The sequence below is a fragment of the Uloborus diversus genome, chromosome 8 (genome assembly GCF_026930045.1).
Source record: "Uloborus diversus isolate 005 chromosome 8, Udiv.v.3.1, whole genome shotgun sequence".
Lineage (NCBI taxonomy): Eukaryota > Metazoa > Arthropoda > Arachnida > Araneae > Uloboridae > Uloborus > Uloborus diversus.
The window spans coordinates 77,462,456-77,490,365 of record NC_072738.1 but is presented as its reverse complement, the minus strand read 5'-3'; the positions used below and the strand labels follow the sequence as shown (position 1 = coordinate 77,490,365).

The window sequence follows — 27,910 nt, the reverse complement described above, 5'->3', positions numbered from 1 at the left end:
ATTACGTCTTGGAAAGAAATGCTTGAACCAAATTTAGAGATAATAATATGATAATAGTCATTTTCTTGAAATGGATCAACAATGTAATGACGTTCACTTAAAGTATTTACTACCATAATAGAGTTATTTGTTACAACAGTTTATAATTCGTTTGTGTCGGCGATAGTCTACAAAATAATGTTAATTCTTGGCTAACTATTTAAGCTTTAAATAAATCAGGAATAGTATATTTGAACTGATTATTTTCTCTCAGCGGATATTATTAACGTTTAATATTACTTCTGGTTTTTATTTTTAAGTCTTATATAAGGGGCCATCTTCTAATATTTCGTTGGTTTGGTCCGAAATATTGTTACAGTGCATTCCACTACAGTGTCCACACATAGACGTGCAATCGAACCTAACTTTACGACAGATACTGTTTGAAACACATAATCTTTTCAATTGCAAGATACTAATTGGAGAAGTTCACTTGAAGCAGAAGTAATCTTCATGAACTGAGGAACCAGTCTGTTGCATGAAGTATAATGCCAACCCCAGACGAGTGACATCTGAAGTTGGTGAATGTTTTTGGTAAATCAAAAGTGGACTTTAGGGACATTTTTGTGATTACCTGCTTTTCACAAACTTTTATTCAAACTTGGTTAGGTTTTAAACTTCCAGCAGAAGAAAGAATTTGGAAATATATTTCAAGCAACAGACTGGTTCCTAAGATCATGACAATTCCCCTTCTGCTCCAAATGAAATTCTCCTACTAATATCTAGCAACTGTAAAACATTGTGTTACAAACTGTAGCTGTCGTAAAACTGGGTTCGATTGTACGTCTTTGTGTGGACACTGTAGTAGAATGCATTGTCACAATATTTGAGACCAAGCCAACAAACTGTTAAATGACCCCTTATAAGAGAAAAATTGTAGTTATAATGACTTGATGCCTTTTTTTTGAATGCAACCTGTTTTTCAGAAACCAGTTGCTACATAGTCCTCGAATTGTAACATTTCGCAAAACAACGGTTCACACTGATCAGTTTCATGTCCCGGATGTGACCCGTGGGCCGTAGGTTGGGCACCACTGGTTTATAATATTGTAAGAAGTGAAATAAAAAAAGGAATATTCCGGTATCATCACTAGTATTCGAGCTGTAAGCGTATAATCATAGTACTGTTCTTGCAATGTTTCGGAAGGGGGGGGAGAAAGAGGGGTGCGGGTCGGGACTGTGTCTTATTTTAGCGTATACTTAATGTACTAACATCCTGCCAAAATTCAGCTTTCCCCTAATTAGTTGCGCACGAAAAGCGTATAATTATAGTACTGCTCTTGCAATGTTTCGTAGGGGGTGGGGAGGAAAGCAAGAGGGGTGGGGATCCAGGCTTTGTACTTTTTTAAAGAATACATTACGTACTAGCATCCTGCCAAAATTCAGCTTTCTCTTAATTAGTTGCGACACGAAAAGCGTACAATCATAGTACTGTTCTTGCAGTGTTTCGGAGGGACTGAGGGAGGGGGAAGAGTGGTGGGGGTCGGGACTTTGTACCTTTTTAAAGAAAACATTATGTACTAACATCCTGCCAAAATTCAGCTTTCCCTTAATTAGTTGCGATACGAAAAGCGTATAATCATAGTACTGCTCTTGCAATGTTTCGGAGGGGGTGGGGGAGAAAGTAAGAGGGGTGGGGGTCGGGACTTTGTATTTTTTTAATGTATACTTTATTTACTAACAACCTGAAGAAATTTAGCTTTCCCTAAATTAGTTGCGACACGAAACCTTTATTGACTGGGCTAGAAGACAGTATTTTATTCGCGAACATTTTCGAAAGATTTGTAGATTTGAAGTCTTGCCGAATTGTATGTTTAAAAAATGTCTGTGTGTGCCCGTGTGTGTGTCTACATGTGGGTACCGATTTTTGACTCTACCTCGAAACCTACTGCATGAAATTGAACGAAATTTAGTACATTGGTATACTCTTATGTGAACTGATGCTGATTCATTTTCGACGCCAATTCGTCTAAGGAATTTTTTTTTTTTTTTTTTTTTTTTTTTTTGTAAGCATGATTTCTGTCTCCAAAGGAGTAATGCAGGGGTACAGATAGAAATTGGTCTCAGAAGATGCAGGTGCTGATTCCATTTTGGTGCCAATCCTTTTGGGGGGTAAGGCAATAAAAAAACAGCTTCTCGTTATTTGTGACAAATGCATAGATTCAGATTTCGTCAAAATTTTGTTTGGAGGTATATAATCCTCAGAAGGAGGAGATGTTAATTCATGCCGATGGTGTTCAAGGGGAGTAGCACACTCGAAATAATTATGAACTGCTATATCTCAAGACGCAATGCGATTACTTAGCAAGAAGTTATCGCACCTAAGCCAGGGCTTAGGCAAAATGATAAGCAATCTACCAGACAGCCCGGTTATCACATCCAGTAACCTCAGTTTCGTTCTTATTAGGACTCATCAGTCTAGATTAGTAAATATCCGAGCTGGAGGCAGATGTCGTTTCATCGAAGTTGAGGGTGCCACCTAATTGGTAGATAAAGTAAATTTATCTGAATAGCGAGTGACCGAAGCATGGTGCGGTTCGACTAGTGAATTGAAGGCAAAGCTTGGGTATTTATAGCAGTAAGTTGCCGCCCCTAAGCCAGGGCTAAGGCAGGAATATATGCATGCGACAAAATTTGGTAGATAAGTGGACATAAACAGAAACTGGCGGGTGATTTGTTTTTCATGCTTATTGTCCGGCCGTCTTTGAAAAAGATTAGTTATTTGCATTACCTTTCTGTAATTTAGTGCACTTTTCTAGTCAAACATACAAGATGCACTAAAAATATTTTTTCCGCTGAAAAAAAATCAAACAATTATCCCAAAACTTTTTTTTCGTCTAAAGAGCTAGAGGATTAGCCATGGGAACCGATACTTCATATCTATAGCATACATATCAGATCTTTTAAGGAAAAAAAATGTTTCCTGAAATGGAACGTATTACTTAAGTTACATAAGAAACTCTGCTTATGAATTCATGCATTTAATTTTGGGAAATTTTGCTTTTTGAAATAGCGTTACGTTTAAAAAAAATTTACTATGCAGCTCGCACAGATATTACACAACTTTGTCCCTAATCTTTTTGCTCAAAATACTAAGATATAACAATAAAAAGTAGTGTTCTGTTACATAGACTATCTGCCAAGGAATTAATTTTGAGGCTGGCATAACATAATAATGCTAATCTGCCGACGAATTATCATTGAAACCGGCATAATATAACAATGTTACTCTACCGAAAAATTAGCATAGAAGCCGACAGTCCACGGATGAGTACACTTTTTCCCATCTGGCTAAAGTTTCGGATTGGTTAAATTGTTGTGCTTTGTTTATTAAGTACATGCTGCAAACAATTTTAAATTCACTTATTTTTTACTGAAATAAATTATGATGCAATCATTAGCGTATGGTTGCTCAAAAAGTTGAATAAAGAACACAACTTAGTTACAAGCCTGTGTTCTGTAGACTTAGTCGCAATGGCTTGTAAGTAGTTTAAAGCTTTCAAGTGCAATGCGAAAGGTTTAAAAATCGAAATTTTTAAAAGCAAAATTGATAGTTTGAAGCACAAGTAGATTTGAAAAAAGAAAATAGCTTCGTTACTTTTTATCAAATTTTAAAAGTTAAAAAAAAAACTTGTGGTCGTTTTAGGCTGCAATGTAAAATGTTCTTAAATATTGTTCATTTTTTAAATGGTCTCAGACAACGGTTTTCAAAATGTATTTTTTATTTAGTACTCTAATACCTTTTTTATATTCCGTACTACTAAGCTTATATTATATGGACACTGAAATATCCAACGCAAACTGTTTCGATATCTGAAAGGTAACAATTTCAATCCAAACTGAGTAATATATTAAAAGAATGAAGTTACATGTGAAATAATTATTTTAATAATAAAAACTACAGTATTTTCAATCAATGCACGAATTGCCACAGTTGAAAATGTTCTGTTCCAAAAAGAAGAATATGTGAAAGTCTGTATCAGAAAGTTTTTTGCTTGCTCTGCTTCATGCAGTTCGGAATCAGGTTGTTGAACTTATACCTTCAAAAGAAAGTGAAAAACTCAATTTTCTGCAGCGCGAAGCGAAAAATAAAATATGTTTTCTAATGAAAATTTTTTATTTGGCTATTAAAAATATTTTTGATTAAATACATGAGATGAGTAAATAAATGAATGAAAGAATAAGTGCATTAATGTTAATTACTAACTAATTAAGTAATATAGGATAAAAATTAAAAGAGGGAATAAAATAGCGAACAAATAAGAGAATAATTGAGTGAATGCATCAATAAGTAAATTATTAAATGAAGGAATTTAAATGAAAAGTGTCCCAACTGTGCCGCATCAACTTTATCCCGCATGCACTTGGCTAATTGTGTAAAACATTTAAAATAAAAATAAGCTTAATATTAAATAAATAAATTGTGTACCGAAAATTAGTAGGTCTCAATTAGTATTTAAAATATTAGTAACAAGAACTGTATCATTTTACTATACCATTTTTTTTAAACTTAGAACAAAATAACACAATATGAGTCTCAATTTTTCAAAATTGCTTGTATTTTTATTTATTTTGATCGTCAGGGGTACTTTTTCCTGTCTGGAATAGCCTGCATGTGCTACTACATAGTTAGAATATTACAAGATAGTTGGCGCTAAATATAGAGTAAATCTCCCACCATTTCACTTTGCCCCACATTTTCCTAGTGCGTTATCACCACGTGTACTGTTGATATCATTGCAAATTTGCCCTCCTTCATTTTACAATTGTAAAACTTGTCCTTCTCAACTAGACAACTTTAACTTAGATGGATCAACTGGCAAGAACTTCATTTAGAGGGCTAAAGAAAAGGAGAAACATCCAATGTCTAATAGAGATCCTCACAAGTTAATCAATAAAAAATTACCATTTCTACCAAAAGTGTCGCGCAGCGTGATCATTCATTAAGCTCTGATTTATTTTTGCTAATCTCATTCAATCTAGCTAATCTTTTAAAAATCATTACAAATTTGTTAACGCAAAAATCAATATATTTCACTAAGTAAATTCGTACTAAAGCAAAATTAATAATGATCTATTTTACAGTTGACGCCCTAAAATACCATCGCACCTGTCAATTACCTGGTTTATCGATAATGATGACTTATTTATTGATTTTATATCATAACAGTTTAACCTGTTTATGTTTTTTTTTTTTTTTTTTTTTTTTTTTTTCTTGTTTTTTTTTTTTTTTTTTTTTTTTTTTTTTTTTTTTTTTTTTTTTTTTTTGGATTTTTACAGTATTTGTGTACGCGCAATAAACCGACAACCCCGTAATGACATCCTGAGACTGCAGTTTCGTCTTTGTTATGGGCTCATGAGTCTGCAGTAGTCAGTAACCGAGCTGGAGGCAAGTGTCGTTTCATTGACTAGTTCAGGCTGATGCATCCATAACAAGGATGAAGCTAGATGCTATACCCAAGCTGTGTGTATCTTATAACTTAGTATTTTTGTATTAATAATTGTGCTGCTTTAGATGACCGGCGTACCACCAGTAATACAGAGCTTCAATACTTCCCCTCAATTACGTCTTACAAAAATTCCTTTTCTGTTTTACTGAATTTCTAAAAATACTCCTTTATGAGATTAAGTAATGATTTTATCTCCTAGCCTAAATATCTTTCCCGTCAATACTGGTAAAAAAGACCACATATTCGGTTTCACTACCTTTCATTTTTCCCTTCATTATAGATAATGAAACACTATATATGAAAGAATCCGATGATTATTTTTATGCAACTGCTACTTTGTTACTCTTTTGCATTGTTCTCTCAAGAGGAAATGAATCTATTTTGCTAGTAATCATCAAACAATTATGTCGTTTTCAATCTATAAACAAAAAAACGTAATCCAAATCTATTTGTATCATTGAGGTACTATTTTTAGCCATTTTTCCTGCTTAAATCCTTTGTTAAATAAATCTTAAGATACCCGTAAAAAAAACTCCCGTACCTTTATTATTTAAGCTTTGTTTTATTCCAGTTTTAGTTTTAGTAAGGAAAAACAAAGCATGGAAAAAGTTTTTTTAATAAAGTATTTATTTATAATTGTTACTTATAAATAACAATAATATTTATTTTTAGTGGAATTTTTGTTTCAGTAAATGAGTACACTGTAAAATATGAAAACCAATGCAAAGGAGATATATTGTAAGAAGAATGAAAAAAAAAAGTTATATTTATTATTACGATTTCAGTAATCTTTTTATAATGCGTTAAAAAATTCTAAAAGTAAATATTTAAAAGATTACTTTTTTGCATTGCTTACGTAATTAATTAGTAATGTATTTGTCCTATTAAGTGCATCATTCCTGGCTGATTTGTTGCTTTTATTGACACCCAAGCAGTTTCAGAAATTTTCCTCACACCAAAATCGTAATTTCGTGCATAGGGAAGGAGGAGGGGGGGGGCTCATTCTTTAGCATCCCCCCATAAAATATTAGTCTTCAATCTGCCCATGATTTCATTCCAGTTCTTTTGGGCGTTTCCAATAGTATGTTTCATTATTAACTGAAAAAAAATTCCGAACTGATTACTTATTCATGTTACGTTTCGGGATCTCAATCGTTTTTATCCACTTCCTGGAAAAATCAAGTATCTTTGTCAAAAAGTTTCCTGAATTGCTACAATTTGCACGAATGCAGACTTCTCACGGTTTGAAAGATATTTTTAGCTCCTAGATTAAAGATTAACTGAGCGTATTTATAAAGTGTATCGACTTCTTCTCGATTATGGCCCGGCTAGACTGATTAAGCTCCCAAACGGAGCGAATAAGTCCATGGACTGCGTAATTTTGCGAGAATTGCAGGCAAGTAAAACTGTTGTTCCTTCCCAGCAGTATTATCTTAGCTGTGACCATGTTTCCAGTAGTACTGATTTAGGAACTTTAAAATTGGAAAGGTTCCCAGTAATTATATGTATTATACCTACCTAAGCTTACTCAAAAGTTCCAGAGACACAAATGGCTTTAATCGGGAAGATTTCTGATTTTTTCAGGAAGGTTCCAGGATAATTTCAGGAAGGTTACTGAATTTTAGCGGAAAATATTCCTCGCTTTTTCAAGATATGTTACTGGCAAAAATTGGGCACATCAGCTGCCCATTATTTTTCAGGAAGATCCTGAACCGTTTTTACAGTGAACTGAAAAACGCAGTATTACATAATTTTCTCTCTTATGAACAATTTCAACTAAGACTCATCAAATGTATTTCTATTAGGTTCTGAAGCCAGTCAAGATGAGGACCCGTTGCTTCACATCCTACATTCCCTCCTGGTGGATAAAATGTCCGACGCAAAGAACGTTGTCCTGCACGGAAGCACCACCGGACAAGTATCCATCCTGGATCCCATGGTGGTAACAGAACCCATTACCATGACAGTGAGGGAACCCAAAGGTTTCGTCAACGTCACTCTTAGGAAAGTAGGTACTTTGTCTTGTTTAATGGCGTCAACGGCCTTTGATTGAAGTCAGACAGTTATTAGTAGCCATAAAAATGGTTTAATTTCCACCTATATCATTTACATTTCATTGGGAAGTAGGTACTTAGTCTTGTTTAATGGCGCCAATGGCATCTGATTGAAGTCAGACTGTTATGAGGAGCCATAAAAATGGATTAACTTCCTCCTATATCATTTAAATTTCATTGGAAAAGTAGGAGTACTTTGTATTGTTTAATGGACGTCAATAGCACCTGATTGAAGTCAGACAGTTTCGAGGAGTCATAAAAATGGATTAATTTCCACCTATACCACTTATATTTCATTGGAAAATAGGTACTTTGTCTTGTTTAATGACGTCAATGGCAAATGATTAATGTCAGGAAATTATTAGGAGGCGTAAAAATGGGTTCCATCTATGTTTATTTACACTTCGTCAAGTATGCCTTAATAATGGCAACTTAAAACAAAAAAGAACCCCTTGAATGATTCTCAGCAAAAATTTTACAATATACTAAAACTAGGTTAAAGTATATGGGAAAAAAATTGACTAATCGAGATGAAATTTGAACGAATATCATTAAAAAATGTGTTTTGCAAAATGGAAATGCTGTTTTACATTAAAGTAGTTAACTTGTTACCTCAGTAGCCTTCTAAAGAAAAGGCGTTAACTATATAGTTTTTATTTAAACGTAAACAATGATTTATATTAGCAATTGAGAGGTTTGAAAACAATTCGTCTTTCCTCTGCACTCGCTGCACACATATAAGCAGTTGAGTAGTTTATATGCTGGAGATTTCTACCATATGGGCGTTTATTAGTAGTTAGTTTAATAGTTCAGTATAGATATAAGAAACAGACATAAGTTTAAGACAGAAGTTCAACAGCTTCTGCACAGTGGCGTAACTAGGGGTTGATGGGAGTGACTGTTGACAGGGGCGCAATAGAGAGTCGGCAATTTACTAATATTCTTTCAAAAAAAATTTAATTTTTAAGCAAAACTAGTCGACCCGTGCGGAACTCCGCACTGTGCTTCAAATCGTTTCATAAGGCATTTCGCTCTTTAAGAATTTCAAAGGAAGAACATTATGACGAAGAACCGAAGAAAAGTAAGCGCTGAAGAGAAGGCATGTAATTTAAAGACATCAGTAACAAAATCTCGTTAAATACAACGTTGTGATAATTTGATCATAGCTCCCCTTTTAATCGTACATATTTTCAATGCAAACATAAATGTCATTAAAAGTGTGGCTGAGTGGTGACTCGTGAAAAAGCAATAATTGTGCATGTGAAAAAATAGGTTGTGGCAAATACAGTCCTGCACATGTCAGCATCTGACGGGAAAAAAAGAAACATTAAAGAGATATTTATTGGCACGTATTCGAATTGGCGCCATTCTGACTAACAGCCCAACACCCCAACAAACCTAGCAATTGCGCCTTCCTTTTCGAAAGCTATTCATTGAAGGAATGCGTAGTAAAAAACAGCAAAAAAGCTTTTTGCCAAAAAAAAACATAATAATAATAAGATCATGCATCTGTGTTTTGTCATTAACCAGCATGATACGATTTAAAATTATTCGCAAAGCATGGAATTTGATTAAAGAATGACGAAGATCTCACGTAGCGATTGAAACAAACATTCTAGAGAAGTAATAAATTTGATTGAAAATAAGTGTTTTTATCTTTGAATATTGAACTATTTCACATAGATGGTTGCTTTAACCGTTACGGCTTAAATGCCCGCACATGTTTCTCTTTTAATCGAACACTTAAAATTCAAAACCAAAACCAGTTGAACTGAGTCCGTTCTTAAGTGTAATTTTTCGAACGTAGACAAAATGTATTTTTTTTTTCAGCAGAAAGCAGAGGAGTAGAAAAAATTTCTTGCTAATGAAGTTGATAATACTTTTAATGCTTTATATCGTATTCGCGCGAATAAAAAATTAAAGAATTACTGAGTGAAACTCGTAGTTTTAATCGGGCGTAGTATTTTTTCATTTGTACAAAAGGTCGAACACTGCTATTAGAAACATCTACATTTTAGCATACAATAAAAATGTTTTTCTGCACAAAAAGGATTTCTTTAGGTAAATCTAATACTTTTTTATGCTTACATTATGTTGAGTGGTCTGGATGTAGTCAAAGAACACAGTTCGATTAACAATCAACTTATCCGAATGATAACTGTAGCCTGCATAAAGGAGTCGAAACACCAAGTAGCATTCCCACTGCATTTATTTTATTAGGTGTGTATGTTATGAGCACATGTAATGTGTAATACTAATATAAATTTGATATTATGTCGGACAGCCCAAGCTTGCCCGAAGTTCAGATAGCTTATACCCGAACGCTCCACCGAAAAAAACTTATCAATTAAACCGAACAACTAAGTCCAGTGCTGTTAAGCTTTATTAAAATATAAACACACACACAGGCTTTTTTTTTTTTTTTTTTTTTTGCCGAAAGCGACGTAAAAAATGGAAAACTGCATTAGAACTTTGCTTTAAAAAATGCATAAGAACTACAGGCAGCATCAAGGTTTTGAAACAGCAAGAGGCGATTTTGAAAACTTGAATTTTCGACCGTAAGTCTTTTTTTCGTCATTGGCCAGCCTGATAAGTTTTAAAATGAGAGGGGATTAATATATAAGATAAGATATTGAAGAAAAATGTTTTTTTTTTTTTGAAAATTTTTACAATTTGTTATCGCAGGCTGCTTAAACCGTTATAACTTAGATGGCAGCACGTGTTCATCATTTAACAGCACGGTTAAAATACAAAATAAATTGAACTATGCTTTCGAATGTAGTAAAAATGTGATAAGCTATTTGTTTTTTAGCAAAAAGAAGAAAAAAAATATATTTTACCCTTCAAATTGAGGTAGTATTTTATTTATTTGTACAAAGAGTCAAAAACTCATTAGAAGAATATATATTTCAATATACGATTTATTATTTTTTTTCTGAACAAAAAACAATTCTATTGTAGTCTGAAATCTTAAACCTGTTGCTTATATTTTCGCTTACATTATGCTTTAATTTTCTTTCCAGAGCCAAAGCTTCAAAAAAAAAAAAAAAAAAAAACACGTGCAATTTCGAAGTAATTTAGCACAAAATCACTGAATGTTTTCATATCAGCAAGGAGCATTTCCTTCTCATTTATTCTATTCCTTCATAGTTGTTATTCATTTAATTCAGTGTTCATGTAATGCGCGATATTTCTCTAATGTTTTTGGTGCAGATTGTTCGGACGTGGGCCCGAACACGTAATCTTCTGGTTACGAAGAGAACGCTCTGCCGATCAAGCTACTCAGCTCTGTCGGTCATAGCGCAAATTAAAGTTATGAGTTTGACCGAAAACCTTATTCTGGTTCTTTAAAACAGGTTTTTCGGCTAAAAGAAACAATTTTCAGACCTTGGGTCTATTTTTCGTCAGTAGCCAGCACCATAAGCTATAAAATAAGCCGTAAATCAAAGAAATCGATCAAGAATTGAGGGAAATTTGGCGTAGAAACCAAAAACAGGCTACAGAAATAATATATAAGGATGTTATAATGATTACAATACTTCAATTTAGTTTATGTTCAATGCAGAATGTCATAGCAAATTATTTGCAATGCCGCACTAATTTCTATTTCGTGGTTTTTAACCAAATTGGCGCAGCATTCATTTCGTTGAAAACCCTTGTATCATGCAATATTAAGATATAATTGTTTCAATATTCAATCTCCAAAAATAAAACACAATATAAAACACTGTGTCGGAAGTAAATTTCTAGTTTGAATACATTTTCTATCACCGTCTTTCTAGAACTGCATGCAAGTTTGATTTTGCGCAAGCCAGCTACCTCGTAAAATAATATGATACGAAAAAAGCTTTTAAGTAAAAGACACATATAACTTGACTTTTTTTTTTTTTTTTTGCATTTCTACCGTAATTTTAATTTGCTGTATTGCTTTTTTTTTAACGTTTATGCTTTTATAACCTTCCAGATAAATCAATAGTCCTCCTTTGTTTACTAAATTGAACCACTAGTCAAATGATACCTCAAAAAAAAAGTTATTTATCAGATTTCAATTTTAATTAAATGGCTGTCTAGACATTGAGTAATATAACGCAAGGTATAAGCAAGTATTTTCGCCATAAAAACAATATTACACTACTGTCCTTTTTATAAAATGGGGATTATAAAAATTCACCTTCTATCCTTTTTCAAATTGAGAGATAACAATACATTTATAAACTGCCATATTATGTATCATTTATATATTAAATATTTTATTATTTCATCTTTGGGGGGCTAGTCAGCATATTGCAGCCTTAGTTCAACACCAACATACCTTAAAAGTCGCTTTTCTGAGATTACAGCATTTAAATATTTGTCTCATCTACTTTGCAATGCAGAGAAAATGTGTCGAGGAAAATCAAATTGGAGCGAGAACGAAAAGGAATTCAACATATCTCAGAACAGAACCAGAGTGCATGAATTACTTTATCTATGTAGAACTTTCAAAACCACTTTTATACGATATCTTAGCGATATCACATTCAGTATTTCTCCTTTTTTCATACCAATGTCTCAGATTTAATACTAGGAACGACTTCATTTCACAGATAAAACACAATAAAACTTTTATGCTGTGCAGGTGGTATTTAATTGAGCCTCTATTTTTTACTTCGTAACTTTTATTTCACCGTTTGTTTGCCACTTTTAAGTTGATTATCATTTCCAAAACTGCTTCTATGTTAATTTGAGTTCAATTAATAATAATTTTCGCCTGTATTTTCATCAATATGACTCTCTTCGAGTCACTTGCATAGTTACTATAAGTGGTTATTAAAGTAAGTACCGTTTTGAAACAAAAAAAAAAAAAAAAGAACAAGTACAGACAGAGCAAAGAAATGTATTGCACAAAATTCTATCAGCCTTATGCTATTTTTCGACGGCTCTCGTGATTTTACAAGCATTTTTCATAGCATGGTACAAGTTTGGTCTTTTTATTCGTAGAAAGTTGCTGCCTGTGTAGTCAACCATGGGGTAATATGTTCTCTGAGCTCATCATTGATGATGTGCTATCGACCGCCAAGGAAGGACTTTATATGCAGAAACAAATGAAAGCTGCTGCAAGCAGGGTCGGGGCAGTCCCGAAAACGTTCAAAAAGTCGCAGCCAAAGACCTGTAAGAATCCTTATGGTTAACTACACAGGCGGCAACTTTCTACGAATAGGTATACAAAACCTTGTACCACGCTATGACAAATGCTTGCAAAATCACGGGAGCAACGTCGAAAATAGCGTAAGGGTGGTACATTTTTGTGCAATAAATTTCTTTGCTCTATCTTTACTTGTTTTTTTTTTATTTCAAAACGGTACTTACTTTAAAAGCATCCCTCGTATACACTGTAAAAACAGCGCAGAAACTCTCCTGGAAAATAATGGGCAGCTGATATTTTCAATTTTAGCCAGTAACATATCGTGCTAAAAACATGAACGTTTTCCTTTAAAATGCAGTAACCTTGCTGAAATTATCCTCGAAGCTTCCTGAAAAGCTCAAACATCATCCCATTTAAAGTCAGTCGCGTCTCTGGGAAATTAGAGTAACCTTAGGATCGTATAATTTAATAGCTTGGCACCTTCCTGATTTACTTAGGAAGTTCCAAAACCAGTATTGCAAACATGACCAAAGCTGAGACAGCATTTTACTCCCATGCAATTCTTGCAAAGCTGTGTAGTCCAGGCACTTAGTCGCTTGCTTTGGGAGCTTAATCCGTCTGGACGGACCATTATCGAACAGAAGCAGATGCACTCTAAAAATACGCTCAGTTAATCTTTAAACTGGCAAGTAAAAATATTTTTTACAACAGTGAGAAATCTGCATTCGTGCAACTTGTAGCAATTCAAGAAGTTTTTTGACAATGATTCCTGATTTTTCCAGGAAGTGGATAAAAACCACTGAAGTCCCGAAACATAACACGGAAATACTCAGTAATGTTTCGGAATTGTTTTACGGTGTAATTTTAAAGACGTTACACTCATTATATTTATTGTTTTAAAGACTATTTTATTGCTCATTTTGAGAAATAGTTTATCAGTATTGGATGTGTTATTCTGATTTTGCATATGCCAGTTATATGGGATTATCAATTGTGTCATACATTGTCAAAAGATTTATGCACGAATAATATTTCAACTTGGATTTTTCTCAGATGCGTGTGGAAGGTCTGGGAAACTTCCAGCTTCGTGACATGGTAACGAACATAGACATACTGCGATCGTCTGTGCTGTTACGTTTTCCGGAGATCAAAATCCGAGCTACATATCGTCTGAAGGGATACCTCAACCCTCCTATCCCACAATCACTAGTAGACGAAGGACTGTTCGAAGCCAAAGTACAGGACTCGGCTGCTACTTGGATTGGAAAAATAGAACAAGATACAGGTAATTTTCTGTCATTTGTAACTGAGTCAAGAGTAAAAGAAGTTCCATGTGATTATATTTTTCAGTATAACTGACAAAGAGATAGAACAAGATGTAGGTAGTTATATTTTATTATAAGTGACCAAAGAATAGAACAAGATGCAGATGGATAATTTTTCATTATCACTGAGCAAAGAATAGGACCAGATGTAGGTGATTATCTTTCATTATAACTGGACACAGAACAGAACAAGATGTGGGTGATTAATTTTTTATCATAACTGAGCAAAGAATCGACCAAGATATAGGTGGTTAATCTTTCGCTGTAACTGAGTAAATACGTAGTTGAATAAACTGAGTGTGATCATAGCAGAAAACACAGAAATACATACCTCTATGTTGCAAATACTTTCAGCAGACTATTATATTACATTCCAAACAGCCAATTAACAACGTTACATCACGCTAATTAAAATTCAGAAAAAGTTTAAGATAACTATTTTGGTAAAACGGAGTGATTGCGATGCAGAAAATGTTCACAGTAAATTGTATCTGGAAAAGTAAGCGAGTGCATCGCTAAACGGTGCACCACGTGACTTATGATACGAAGGATGGGCATTATTCCCAATTTTTGCGTCCTGCCGAGACCCAATCGGTATGAGTGCTAGCAAATCGGTCTGCGACTAATAGGAACTCTGGTTCGAGCCCCGCTGCATGCATCTCGTTTTCTTACTCAAGGCAACCAGTCACAGCGTTTTTTTTTTTTTTTTTTCACCGCAATATTTTGCACTCAAATAGAATTTTACGGTAAAACATTTCAGAAAATTGTGACCTGTATAGAAGTTGCAATATGAGTTAAATTATCATATAGTATAATGATTTGCAAAATGTAGTTTACTTAACGAAGAAATTTAAACAGTTTTTACTTCAATTACCTTGTCTAGAGCCCAGAGGAGTCTGACTGCGATTAGGTAGTCTCAGGTTCGAATCCCGGCTCGGGCATGGATGTGCTTTCTCTCTCCTGTTCTGGTCCTTTCTTTGTGCGAATGTGTTGCTGTGCTGTGAATGGTTGCCTACGCTATAAATGGGTCCTTAAGGCATGTCTGTACTGTGGAAGTCGGACTTCATACACATTACGGTACAGTTACAAAAGTGAAGCAGCGCAATTGCCAGCCTATCTGGGACAAGACAACAACAACAACAACTTTAACTGCTTGTTTGTAATCGAGAAAAAACAGCAATTTTTTGTTGATAACAATGTAATGAAAATAGTTAAATGTTCCACACCTAATAAATGTAACTTATTCCATCAGGATCACTGACCCTTAGCCAATCAGCATTCCGTACGCATTGGGATTCCGTATCACACACGTTTACCAGCTTTTTAAAGAAGAATGAAGAAGCACTTCAAGCTGCAGGAGAATTATTGCAAGCTGTGTGTACGGGAGTCATTGAGAAAATTCAAAAGATGGCCGAGGAGGGCCTAGAAAAGGCTATAGCACATGTCATGGGAAGAACAAAGCAGACATCCTGGTTTGAAATGTATCCACCTGTACCGATGGAAACCGCGCCTATACTTATTGATCCAGACTTTGAATATTTAGAAGGTAAGATATTAAAAAAACGTTTTTTTTTTTTTTTTTTTCAGAAATTAATAATTCTATTATCTGTTTGAACGCGAACTCGTACAACTTTTCAAAACTACTGACTTTCTTTCTTTTATTTTTAAAGCAGCCATTTACAATGCGGAAAAAAAATATAATAAACATGTGTCTATAAAGCTTTTGCCAAGAAACTTGATTCGGAGGTTTTAATCAAGAACAGTAAAACTTGTAAAGATGATTACCCTTGTAAGTTGACCACCTGTCTAAGTTGACCGCTTTTATCAGGCACAGGATTAGACCTATCTCATATAAATCAACCTTTATAAGTTGACAGTCAGTCTAAATTGACTACTAGAGTACTGCTTCGCAAGTGATCAATTTACACACGTTTCACTGTACTTGCATAATTTAACAGAAATACTAGCTTTTTTTCGGTATTTTAAAAAAGCGAAGGAAAATAATATGTTTTCTGTAAAAGTGGTTACAGAACAATTGATTCGTTTGCGTTTCAAGGAGAACTTCCGTCATTTAACAGAGATTTTCCGCCTTTTTGCTGCAGTTTTACAGAAATTTCCACTAAAATTCAGTAACCTTCCTGAAAAATTCAGAAATATTTACTGTCGTGTCTGTGGAACTTCAGGGTCATCTTAGTTTAGGATAGTATAATAACTTGGCACCTTCCCGACATATCAAAATAGTTCCAAAAGTAGTATAGCAAACATGCCCAAAGCTAACCCAGAATTGCAAGTAAATGTTAAGCATCTCACTTTATTGCAATTCTTTCAAAGCTACGTAGTTCATACTTATTTTCTCCCTTTGGATGTTTAAGAAACGTGGACAAGCCGTAATCGCACTAAGGCCGATACACCTTATAAATACGCTCCGTTAAGCTATAAACTGGGAGCTAAAAATATTTTTTGCAACAGAGAGAAGTCTGCATTCGAACAACTAATAGCAATTCAGGAAAATTTTTGACGATGATACTTGATACTCCCAGGAAGTGGATAAAAATCATTTAAATCCTGAAACGTTAAACGGAAATACTCAGCATTGTTTCGGAATTATTTTACAGTGTAGGATTAACTGTTTAACTCAGAGTCACCAATGATCAACATTTAAAGCTTTTCAAAGTAAAATCAAAGATGAGTAAATTGATTAATTCGTGTTATGTAGCAATAAATTGCGTTCTCTAACTACCTTTTTATTTTTTCACGAGCAGCCGACACTTCGCCGTTTGTCGCAGAAGCTGAAAACTCACCGATTGAGCATGAAGGCCGAAGTCCTCGTAGAAAGAGACAAGTTCCTTGTGAAAATGGCGAAGGTTTGGATGAATACGTAGACACACTTCTCCGATTTGGACGACGACTTCTCCGTTTCCAGGTAATTAATCTAACCTTTATCAACCAAACTATCATCACATAATAAATGCTGTTAAAACGATATGTCACTCAAACTGCTGTGCTGCTATATATCATGAGCTGAATGCTACAAGTAGGTAAATACAATTATTTTGATTACTATTCTTTGAGTTTTTTCGTTTAAAATAACCTTTTACAACACCATGCAGTTATTATAAAGTCAAAAAAATGTGTCCAAAACACAAAGGAATGAGATTTATTCAAAAGTCATTTTAACAAAGCGTAACAGAAACATTTATTATTATTATTATTGTAACTTGAGAAAAACATAATGCTGAAACTATTATGTTTAAAAAGACATATTTTTTCCTTATTTTCTCTTTCTGTTTTAGTGTATTGTATTTTCTTAAAATGGAGTCAGATTTTACTATGGATAAATTTAACTTAAGGAAACAGTATTTGACATTTAAGTCGTAGATGTAAGGAATTAGTAAATCGCATTCAAAGATATCTAGGATTACAGGAAAAAAAATACGAGTACGTTACAGGTTCAATTACATACTCAGATGGTAGGACTGAAAAGAAAAATTACGCTTTTGAGCAATGCAAAAGCATATCATCGTGAAAAACTTATTTCTGAGTTAAAAGAGAAAAACTCTACACGCAGTTTCCAAAACATCATTTTTGCTACAAAAATAATCGTGTCGGCCATTCCGTTCAAAAGTACATGCATTAAGTGCTCCAAGATTTGATTATTTTCTGTTTTCATAATGTAAATCAAAGTCATGAGTTTATTGTAGAGTAAGCACAATGTATGTAAACAATAAACTAAAACTAAATAACGTAAGTACCACATTTGAAGTTGTTTGTGACTTGCGCGAAAAGTAAACCTATAATACTCTCCCTAAAATTACCAAAAGTATGTCATTTCTAAAATGTGTTTTCACATGGGGAAGAAAAAAGCTTTTTCACAGTTCTTATTATTTCAAGTGGACGCTTGAAATAATACCAGAGCTATCAAATGTTCCCATAGTGTTTTAAATTTGTGGTACAAAGAACTATAGACATTTTTACACAAAGAAAAATAAAATACAATAAAATGCTTATAAAAAAACATCAAATATCCTCAGAGTGTCTAATTTTTACATAATACTCTATTATTTTATAGCTATTTTCCACTGGTGCCTTATTTTGTGTAATTCCTGGGAGCTTTAAATTTTGTTTTTAATTGTTATGTAAGAGGGCAGAGATCAAATATAAACCGGAATTTCACTCTAACGCTGCTGATACTGAGACATACGCGATGTGGCTTTTCCAGTATGTAAGTGGGAATGTCTGAAACTCGCACCCACATTAGAGGCGTGGGCTGTTTCAATACACCATCACTGTAAAATTAATTCAGAAGCGTTCCCGGAAAATAATGGGCAGCTGATGTTTCCAATTTCTGCCAGTACATATCTTGCAAAAGCCAGGAACGTTTCCGTGAAATGTAAGTAACCGTTCCGAAATTATCCTTAAAACTTCCGAAAATTTTGAAAATCTCCCCGATTAAACCAAATATGTCTCTGGAACCTTCCAGAAAATTTAAGCAGGTTAACGGAACTTTCCGATTTACCAAAAAAGCACCAGAAACATGAATGCAATCACGGTCAATGTTAAGACAGAATTGCAAATCAGAACCAAGCATCTCCCTCGCCTACAGTGCTCGCTTTACAAAGCTGCAGTGATCCAATGATTTATTTGCTCTTATTGGAAGCTTAGTCAATCTGGATGGGCCAAAATCAAACAGCGGCTGAATTGATCTTTTTAGAAGCTTAGTTAATCTGGACGGGCCATAAACAAACAGCAGCGGATTTGCTCTTATGGGAAGCTTAGTCAATATGGACGGCCATAATCAAACCGCAGCCGATACACGAAATAAACACGCTCAGTTAATCTTTGAACTGGTGGCTAAAAAAAATTCACGACAGAGAAAAGTCTGCATTCATACAATTTGTAGCAATTCAGGAAACTTTTTGCAAAGATATTTGACTTTACGGAGAAATTGATGTAAACCTGGGAAATTCCGAGACGTGCCACGGAAATAAATCAGCATCGTTTCGGATTTCTTTTACAGTGCTGAGTGAGCAAGAGATTCACACGTCTGTTGAGCAACTCATTATTAAATATTTTGAAAAAAAAAGCACCAAACCCTCTGAAATGTTGAGACAGTTTCACGCACTTGATGAGGAACAAACTGATTTGCAGAGTATGAGTGGACTAGAAAATTTGGGGCAGGATGATAAGTTATGGAAAGGGAACCTCTTGAGAGGAGACAGCAGATAGGTATTGCTGCAGACAACAATGTTGCCACGTAACTAATGCAGGCTATTGCTGTTGCGTTTTGGATAAAGAACAAGCTGCATATCGCAACACACAATGCCGGCAAGCGATACGTAACTTCATTCTTCTTCATGGAAAGCAAGACCACATACTGCCACTTTAAAGCGGAAAAAATTGGAGAAATTTCCCAGACACCTAGAAATTCCTCCGTACAGTCCAGATTTATCGCCTTGTAAAAACTACCATATGTTGGATCTACTCAAAAAAAAAGGTTGAGGGGATAACAAGTTTTGATGATGATGTGAGTGTAACGGAGCTCGTACGCGACTGGCTCTGCACATGTCCCTCTTCTTTCTATCACGATGGTATTAAAAAACTTCTTAGTCCCTTAGAGAAAATATGTATAAGCAAAAGGGTCACTTATGCATTTTTTTTTTTTTTTTTGGTCTGTGCAATTATTTTTTTAAAAAATCCAGTTTATATTTGATGTGCTCTCGTGTTTGAATATAAGGACACATTACGTGTCGTTATAAAGTACCATTTATATAAAAGTAAAATTTATATTTAAAAACAATGACTTTCTACATGTTGCGGTTGTAATTATACGGTCACACCCGTATCGCGTACGAATCTTTTTTTTTTTTTTTTTGAATACATTTTTTTTTAATATAGAAAGTTGATTCTTTATACGAGAATACATGATGGTACTTTACAGCAAAATATACATAAACTAAAATCGAAAGCTTAAACTTCAAGAAATCAAGTAAGTGTTAGCATCAAAATCTCACACCCGTGCAAACACAGGGTGTCCTGAAAAAGACTGACTGTTTTCAAAAAATTATAACAGGAGAACGGTTAATGATAAAAAACAAATTCATGCAGAAAATTCAGGTGGTGGGCTCTAAATTTTTTTCCCTAAGAGTTCCAAATTTTAGTTCAAAAATGTTTCAATAGATGGTGCTGCACCATAGTATGTCGTTAAGTCAAAAAAGAGGAATTGAAATTCACCGATTTTCTCTCCGATTGCGACATGGGATTACAACCGACAATTGTTTGAAAATATTGTTTTTTTTTTTTTTTTTTTTTTTTTTTTTTTTCTTTCTTTTTGAAAAATTATGACGTATTTTTTTTATTTACGGGCTTACTATCTGCAGCCCCATGTGTTGGAAAAAATTTCAACTAAAATTTGAAACTCAGGGGGGGGGGGGGATTTACGATCCACCACATAAATTTTCTGCAAGAATTTTTTTTTATCATTTACCGTTTTCCTGTTATTAATTTTTAAAAACAGTCAGTCTTTTTCAGGACACCCTGTATATTGCGCATTATGTATTCCATACATCCAAACTGAGTGCAGCTCTTTACAAATGCTGTTGTAAATATCTAACAGCATTTATTTTAAACTAAAAGAAAGTTTCTTTTCCAGGAGCCTCTTCCTTTCCCCAATACGACAGTGAAGATTGACGATATGCTGACGGTCTTTTTATACAATGGAGGAGTAAGAGGAGCATCCAATCTTTCGAGAAGAAAGAATGCTTATGTGAAATGTACTAACACAAGGTAGGAAAGAGTTCCGCAAGAAGTAAATAAATGAATTTTTTATTACCTTATAGCATCCATTTATTTTAGAAGAACGACTAGAGAAAAGAAACTAAAGTCTACACTGTAAAAACGATTCAGAAACGTTCCTGGAAAATAATGGGCAGCTGATGTGCCCAATTTCTGCCAGTGACATATCTAGAAAAATACAGAAATGTTTTCCTCTAAGTGTTAATAACCTTCCTAAAATTATCCTGGAATCTTTCTGAATGATTCAGTAATCTCCCCGGTTAAAGTCAGTCGAGAGAAAACTTACGTAGGTTTCATATAATAGCTTGGCGTCTTCCTGATCTGCCAAGAAAGCTCCAGAAGCATTGCTGCAACTAGGACCAACGGTATGACAGAATTGCAAGCATATCTCTTGCTTGACAAATCTGCGGAACCCAGAGACTTATTCGTTCCCTTTGGGAGCTTAATTAGTCTGGATAGGCCGTGACCGAACTAAAACAGATACACTTTATATATATACGCTCAGTTAATCTTTAAACTGGGAGCTAAAATAAATTTTCATAGCAGTGATAAGTCTGCATTCTTGCAACTTGTAGCAATTCAGGAAACTTTTCGGCAATAATACTTCATCTCAGGAAGTGGATAAAAGCCATTGAAATCCCGAAACGTTACACTAAAATAATCAGTAACGTTTCGAATTTTTTTACAGTGTAGATCCTAAAGACTTCACTATTTTCACCTGTAAAATGAAATACTGCCCTGAGAAGGTAAAACGTAGTAACTGCAAATTTTTCGTTTTTTTTTTTTTTTTCTTTTTTTTTTCCTTTCCTCATTTCTATCTTCATATCTATCATATTCATCATTTCTATCATATTCATCATCTATTTTTCGTAAGCTTTTTGATACAAGTTTGCATATTTGGTTTCCGCTGAAAAAAAAGCGTGCCTAATTCTAACATTTCCCTATTGTTAGTGTTGAATCCAAAATCATTATTTCTTCAAACATCTCGAAAACTCATCTCTGTAGATACTCTCGTTTACCTGCCCATGGCCGAATAAGTGTCTCTACTTATAATAAAAGAAACTGTCATTCTTTGCGTGATTTACTGTGGGACATGAGGAGTCAAAGCGCCTAATGCGCCATTGAAATTTTTAGAAGGATGACTTAAGAGATATGGTAACTTTCGGGGGGGGGGGGGGTTCGTTCCTAAATCAAAAATCCATAGCATTTGGGCACAACGCCTTCGCACTTGCACTTTAAAAAAATTCCGAAACGTTACTGAGTATTTTCGTGTAATGTTTCGGATTTCAATGGTTTTTATCCACTTTCTGGAAATATCAAGTATCATTGTCAAAAAATTTCCTGATTTGCTACAAGCTGTCCGAATTCAGACTTCTATCTGTTGCAAAAAAAATATTTTTAGCTCCCAGTTTTAAGAATAACTGAGAGTATTTATAAAGTGCACTATCACTTCAGCACTATCATGGTTCGTCCATGCTGATTAAACTCCCAAAGGGTGCTAATAAATATGGACTACGTAGCTTTGCAAGCATTGCGATCAAGTGAGATGCTTGATACCTACTTGCAATTCGGGCTTAGCGTTGGCCATGTTTGCAATTATAGGTTTGGAACTGTTATTTTATTTCTACTTAAGATTATTCTGAAGTTTCAGAGACACGACTGGCTTTAAATGGGAAGAGATTTCTGGATTTTTCGGGAAGGATACTGAATTTAAGCGGAAAACGTTCCTGGTTAATTCGTGATATGTTACTGGCAAAAATTGGGCACATCAGCTGTCTATTAGTTATCAGGAACGTTTCTGAATCGTTTTTACAGTGTGAGAATATGGACATTACCCCTACCTAACTAAGGCACAAACCTAACTATAAAAGACTTTTTTTATCGCTATTAATCATGATAAAATAGTAGCAAAAATATCTCATGCGGAAACTACACGATAGTGTAATAATTAACAAACACTAAATAAGTAGCAATCTAAATAGCACTGTGAGCCATGTTTCTAGACGCAGAAATTATTTGACCTTTTGTCCCCGTTATCGAAATATAAAGTCTTAAAGTCTGTTGAATTTTTCGGAAAAGTCAGTTTTTAAGTAATGGAACAGATCTTTCACACGATTTGTTGATCGTTGCAGACGGTGAAGTTGCATGATTAATTTCTCGCCAAGTCCTTAAATGTGTTGCTTTTCTCAAAATTTCTGCAGATTTTAAGACCCCATACTCACTGGCCAATGAATTAAAAACCCAAGATCGGTATTTTATTGCACCACTTTTTGCACGGATAACTGCTCTGATTCGTTTGGACATCGAGTCTACAAGCTTTTGGAGTGCATTTACATCCAGAGAATACCATACTTTGGCTAATCAGATTATTAGATCTAGTAAATCAGACGGAAGAGGAGATTGCAGTCGGATGCGTTTTTCCACCATATCCCACACATTTTCTATGGGGTTATGATACGGGCTACGCGGTGGCAGGGAAAGGTGTTGGAAGTCAGACTGGTGCTCAGCGATCCAATTTAAGACACTTCTGTCCCAATGTATAGTTGCATCATCGTCCATGAAGCATCCGTCACCATCAGAATGAAAATGCAACATTGCAGGGTGCACTTGATCTGCCAGTACATCGAGGCAAAGCCCTTGATCGTAGCTTAAGTAGCGAGCGACACGTCCACCATCTTGGGGTCAAACGATGATTTCTTTTATGTCTGCTATGGTGAAGTAGCGTGTTTTGCTACTTGAATGTGGTGTTTCTTGATTGAGGTTTCTTATTAACCGCAATCAAGAAACACCACATTCAAGTAGCAAAACACGCTACTTCACCATAGCAGACATAAAAGAAAGCATCGTTTGGCCCCAAGATGGTGGACGTGTCGCTACTTAAGCTGCGATTCAGGGCTTTACATCTAGGTATCGCAAGGCTGTTTGTTTACCCTCGAGGAACAACGGGGCACCACTTCCAAGGCAGCAGAACATGCTCCATATCATGATACTCCCTCCAAACCCAATCTGAAATCTCAAAAGTTTCTAATTCATTGGCCAGTGTATCAATATCAGTACATGTCTACGTGTAAGACTTCTAGATAAAACTAGCGAACGTTAAGCGTTTAAATTTGGAATATGCAGACTGTCCTAAAGATGATTTAGTGCATCAAGGTTGGGTTTTAAATTTTAATAATTAAAACATTCTTTCCGTGTTTTACTCCTTTCAGAATTATTTCTTTTGTGCATACGTATTCCCATAGAATAGTTTAAGTACCACAAAAAATATTCATCATACCATCTGATAAGATAAATAGTAGTTCTTGCAGTGCCGTAGTTCGTTTAAAAAACATCTGACGTAAGTTGAAAAGTTTTAAGCGATTTTCTATTAGTAGTCTTTAAAAAAAAATTTAAAGAGAAAAACTAAAATTCCTTCATGCAAAATTATTGCTTCGACATTGTTTTTTCTTATATAACAGTGAGAACATTTAGCTTTCAATGTATAAGCTACCTGCATTGTATTCTGATTTACCTACTAAAATTCAAAGCATTTTCGCATGGAAAGGGGGAATGCTTGCAATCCTGAAACTCGTGTATTTTGCGATTTTTTCTTTGAATTGTTGGTTTCTCATATATATATTTTTCTTTTTTTAATTTCTTTTTTCGGTCTTAATTCATATAATGCTCTCATACTACTTTTCTGTATTTTATACAATGTTCGTTGCGTGAAATTACATAAACGCTTTTGATTAATTTGTTTTTAAAAAAAGACACACGAATTTCTTTCGTAATTTTGCTACATGAAACAGTAATAAAATATTTTAAATGTGGTCACAGTTTAGTTCTAGTCGAAAATAGTAGCTCTAAACATAATCCTAGATTTCAAAAGTGATTTAAAAACATGCGTATTTGGTTTTACTCCTATGTAACATTTTCTTACTGAATATTTTTTATTTATTACAGCACAACTCTCGGATTAGTCGTACGTCTGGAGAATTTGCGAGTAACTATGAAATACAGAGTCCTGCAAGACTACAGGCTGCTGCTCTTTAATGGTGAAGGAGACGTTCGAATTAGTGAAGTTATCACCTTAGTGCAGTTGACACAATTCACCTTACCTGGTGGAGAAACGAGACAGCGACTAGACAGGTTTGTTAGGCTCAGTTTAATTGCCATTTTTTGAGCAATCACGATTGCTTATAATTATCACTTGACAGTTTTGAATTCCTATGATTTTATTTTCACTCCGCCTCCCTCTGCAGCACCACCGTCGGCCGGCCGCCTCACGATGCTGCTCCTCTAGCGAAAACCGTCTCCAGGTTGCGTCACTTACTTGCCTACACTTAGACATACACCTACACACACATACGCACACACGCATACATACAGACACCTACACATACACACACAAACACATACACACAATACCCCCCCCCCCACACACACGCCTACATACACACACACTCGTGATTGCGAAAAACATAATTTGAATTCAAGATGTCAAAGTTCAAATTAATTTTTACTTTTTTTCCTTCCTTGTTTTTTGAGGGGGGGGGGGCAATCGAGATTGTTCATTGGTGACACTTTACGATTTCTTCACGTTTTCCTTCCATTGCATTTGCGATTGGCAGACAGCGATCGCGAGATCCAGTGCAACAAGGCCAAATAACTGTATTCTCTGTAATTTTGCATCATGCTTTTTCGCATGTATAACTACAAAATATATTTTGTTGACTTTTGTTTCCATTTATTTATTTATTTATATCATTTTTATGATAATTTCGTGTACACACACGAGGATTCTTTAAGATTGCACATTTGAACGTTTTTGTTTAATAACTGTTTTAAAAGCTTAGTACGAAAGAAAATTATGCATAATTACTTTTAAATCATATTTTACTTGAGAATTTCTTGAGCTAAGCACATTTAAATGAATTATTGTTTTATTTTTTTTTTTCATTATCAGTTTGTATGCTTTAAAATAAATAGGTTATTGCACTTTTTTTTAATATTATTGTTTTTTGTCAGTATTTTTGATGCAATTTCACATATTTTTTACCGCAAAGATGATTTATCTTTTGATTACTGCTTCACACATCATGAGATAACTTTCACTACATTATGATTTATGAAAGTTTTTTTTTTTTTTTTTTGTATGATTTTAGTTTGAATAAAAGAATATGAAAAAAAAAATGAAATGTAGACAAAATTTTACGGATTTCTGAGAGATAAGCTGATTACAATATCTGATTTCGAAAACTTTAATTTGTGAGAAACTAACTCGATATCTTTTCCATTTATTTATTACATTACAGGCTGAAAATCTGGAAACTTGGTCGTGTCAACGTGCGTCTCCGCGGACTGGGTAGCTTGACGTCAGCGCTGTCCATGCTCCTCACGTATCAAATCAATGAAGATCCTAAAGCAGTCATCCCCGTTGCCGAAGCACAAGTCACCCACGTCATTCGGCAGCAGCTGAACAACATCACGATCCCCATTTTCTCGCTTATTTAAGGCGCTCGGTGAGCGAAGTTAAGAGATGGATATCCCAAACTCGACTTTCCATGACGCACATATTTTTCTAACCTTTAGCTGTAAAAATTACATTTTAATTGAAGCACCTAGTTAGGTGCAAACCTATCCCAGCAGCGTCGTAATGCTGTGATTAGGATCTGCACAATCCTGCTAGTTTAGGTTTGCCTCAACTATACATTCAAAGGGGTGTAAGTGCCAAGATTGAAAATTAAGAAATAACTAGTACAGATGGTAGGAGAAACTTTCATCTGGATTTTTTAAGACAGATATGGTATTAGTTCCAAGTAGCCCAAACGGTAGGAAGATGATTGGTCGAATAGTGGAGCTCATGGTTGACCAACGGTAGACAATGTCCGCTTTGGCAACCGTTACCAGACAATCATTTGCCAACGAAGGGTCAGTGATATGCTACACTGCCTAGCCACCGTTGGCCAACCATATCTCCACCGTGCGTACTACTTGGGGGAACTTGGTAGGCGTTGCTGTACAGCAGTGATTCTTAATATGTGGTCCGTATGGAGTCTGTAATTTTCATGTGGTCCGCGAACAGCTTGTGAAAAGTAATCTTGAATCTGGAGGGGGGTGAAAATAACGCACTTGCGCTTTTGAATTCATCTCATTTTACTTAATATAATTCTTGTGAAAATATTGTTTATACCTTATGTGGTCCGCGTAGAATTCGGAAGGGTACCAAGTGGTCCTCAGCAGTGCAAAGGTTGAGAACTCTTGCTATGCAGCATGATATAGAAAAATCTTTCAATGAAAGCCTACCTAATGTTCAAACTTTGCACGTGTTTTATTGCAACTGTAAAAAGTCCGCTTGCAACCCTTTTCTTCCAACTGCTTCAATTTATATTTTCGTTTCTTAAAGTTAGTAGTTGCTTGATTGCAATAGATTAAAGGGTTGAATAAATTTAAGTTCTTGTATTCGGTCTTCGCCACTATATAATAAGACATGTATTTCTAAGTCTTGGACGAAAATGCGTCATTGGGTGACTTTACTAAATTATCCAAAGTCTATTAAAAAACGACAAGTGAAAACCATTTTTCGTTTTTGAAGAACTTATTTTGACCGACTGCTAAATTCAGAAGAGTTATTCTATAAAATTAATACTTCTGCTGTATAATGAATGATATTACTTTGATGTATCTTTTTATTTCAAATTTCGGCACAAGAAATTTCTGCTAATATTTCGCACGAAATATTAGCAGATTAGATACTCCCCATCATCTAGTTCACCAATATCATTTCTGTGTGTATTTTGCGAGTTCCTACCGTATATTTACTAAGTATTGCCATGAGCATTGAAAAATGATGCAAAAAATATCGTCATCGTGTCTTCTTTCTTAACTTAATAAAATTTTATTTTAATAGTACCTGTGGTAAATACATTAAATTATTCCTTCATCATGCTCATAAAACTGTTGTATATTTATCATTTATTATTTTGTATCTATTGTACAGAAATTAAAGGATTTCGTTCATCATTCGACTTTATTTTTCTGTTTATTTTATCACAACTCAGTTATCATAACACTTAGCCGAAAATCTTATCAACCCAATATTATTTCATCACTGACATTTCCACGCTCATCTTCCGCGCGTCATCT

The 27,910-nt window shown here is 34.7% G+C and overlaps 1 protein-coding gene across 1 annotated transcript; it reads left to right on the top strand.

Moving 5' to 3' along the window:
• The first annotated feature begins 3,513 nt into the window (after positions 1 to 3,513).
• LOC129228434 (uncharacterized) lies at positions 3,514 to 26,278 on the top strand. Its single transcript, XM_054863115.1, has 9 exons — positions 3,514 to 3,520; positions 7,295 to 7,497; positions 13,722 to 13,953; positions 14,498 to 14,515; positions 15,246 to 15,539; positions 16,756 to 16,916; positions 20,643 to 20,776; positions 24,728 to 24,913; positions 26,080 to 26,278. The coding sequence occupies exons 1-9, from the start codon at positions 3,514 to 3,516 to the stop codon at positions 26,276 to 26,278; spliced, it is 1,434 nt and encodes a 477-aa protein (XP_054719090.1).
• The last annotated feature ends 1,632 nt before the right edge of the window (positions 26,279 to 27,910 follow it).

Bases quoted from the DNA above. Each gene is read 5' to 3' on its own strand.
- LOC129228434 (XM_054863115.1), top strand. The intron at 7,498-13,721 runs GTAGGTACTTTG...GATTTTTCTCAG, and splicing joins TCAACGTCACTCTTAGGAAA to ATGCGTGTGGAAGGTCTGGG. The intron at 16,917-20,642 runs GTAATTAATCTA...TTTCTTTTCCAG, and splicing joins GACGACTTCTCCGTTTCCAG to GAGCCTCTTCCTTTCCCCAA.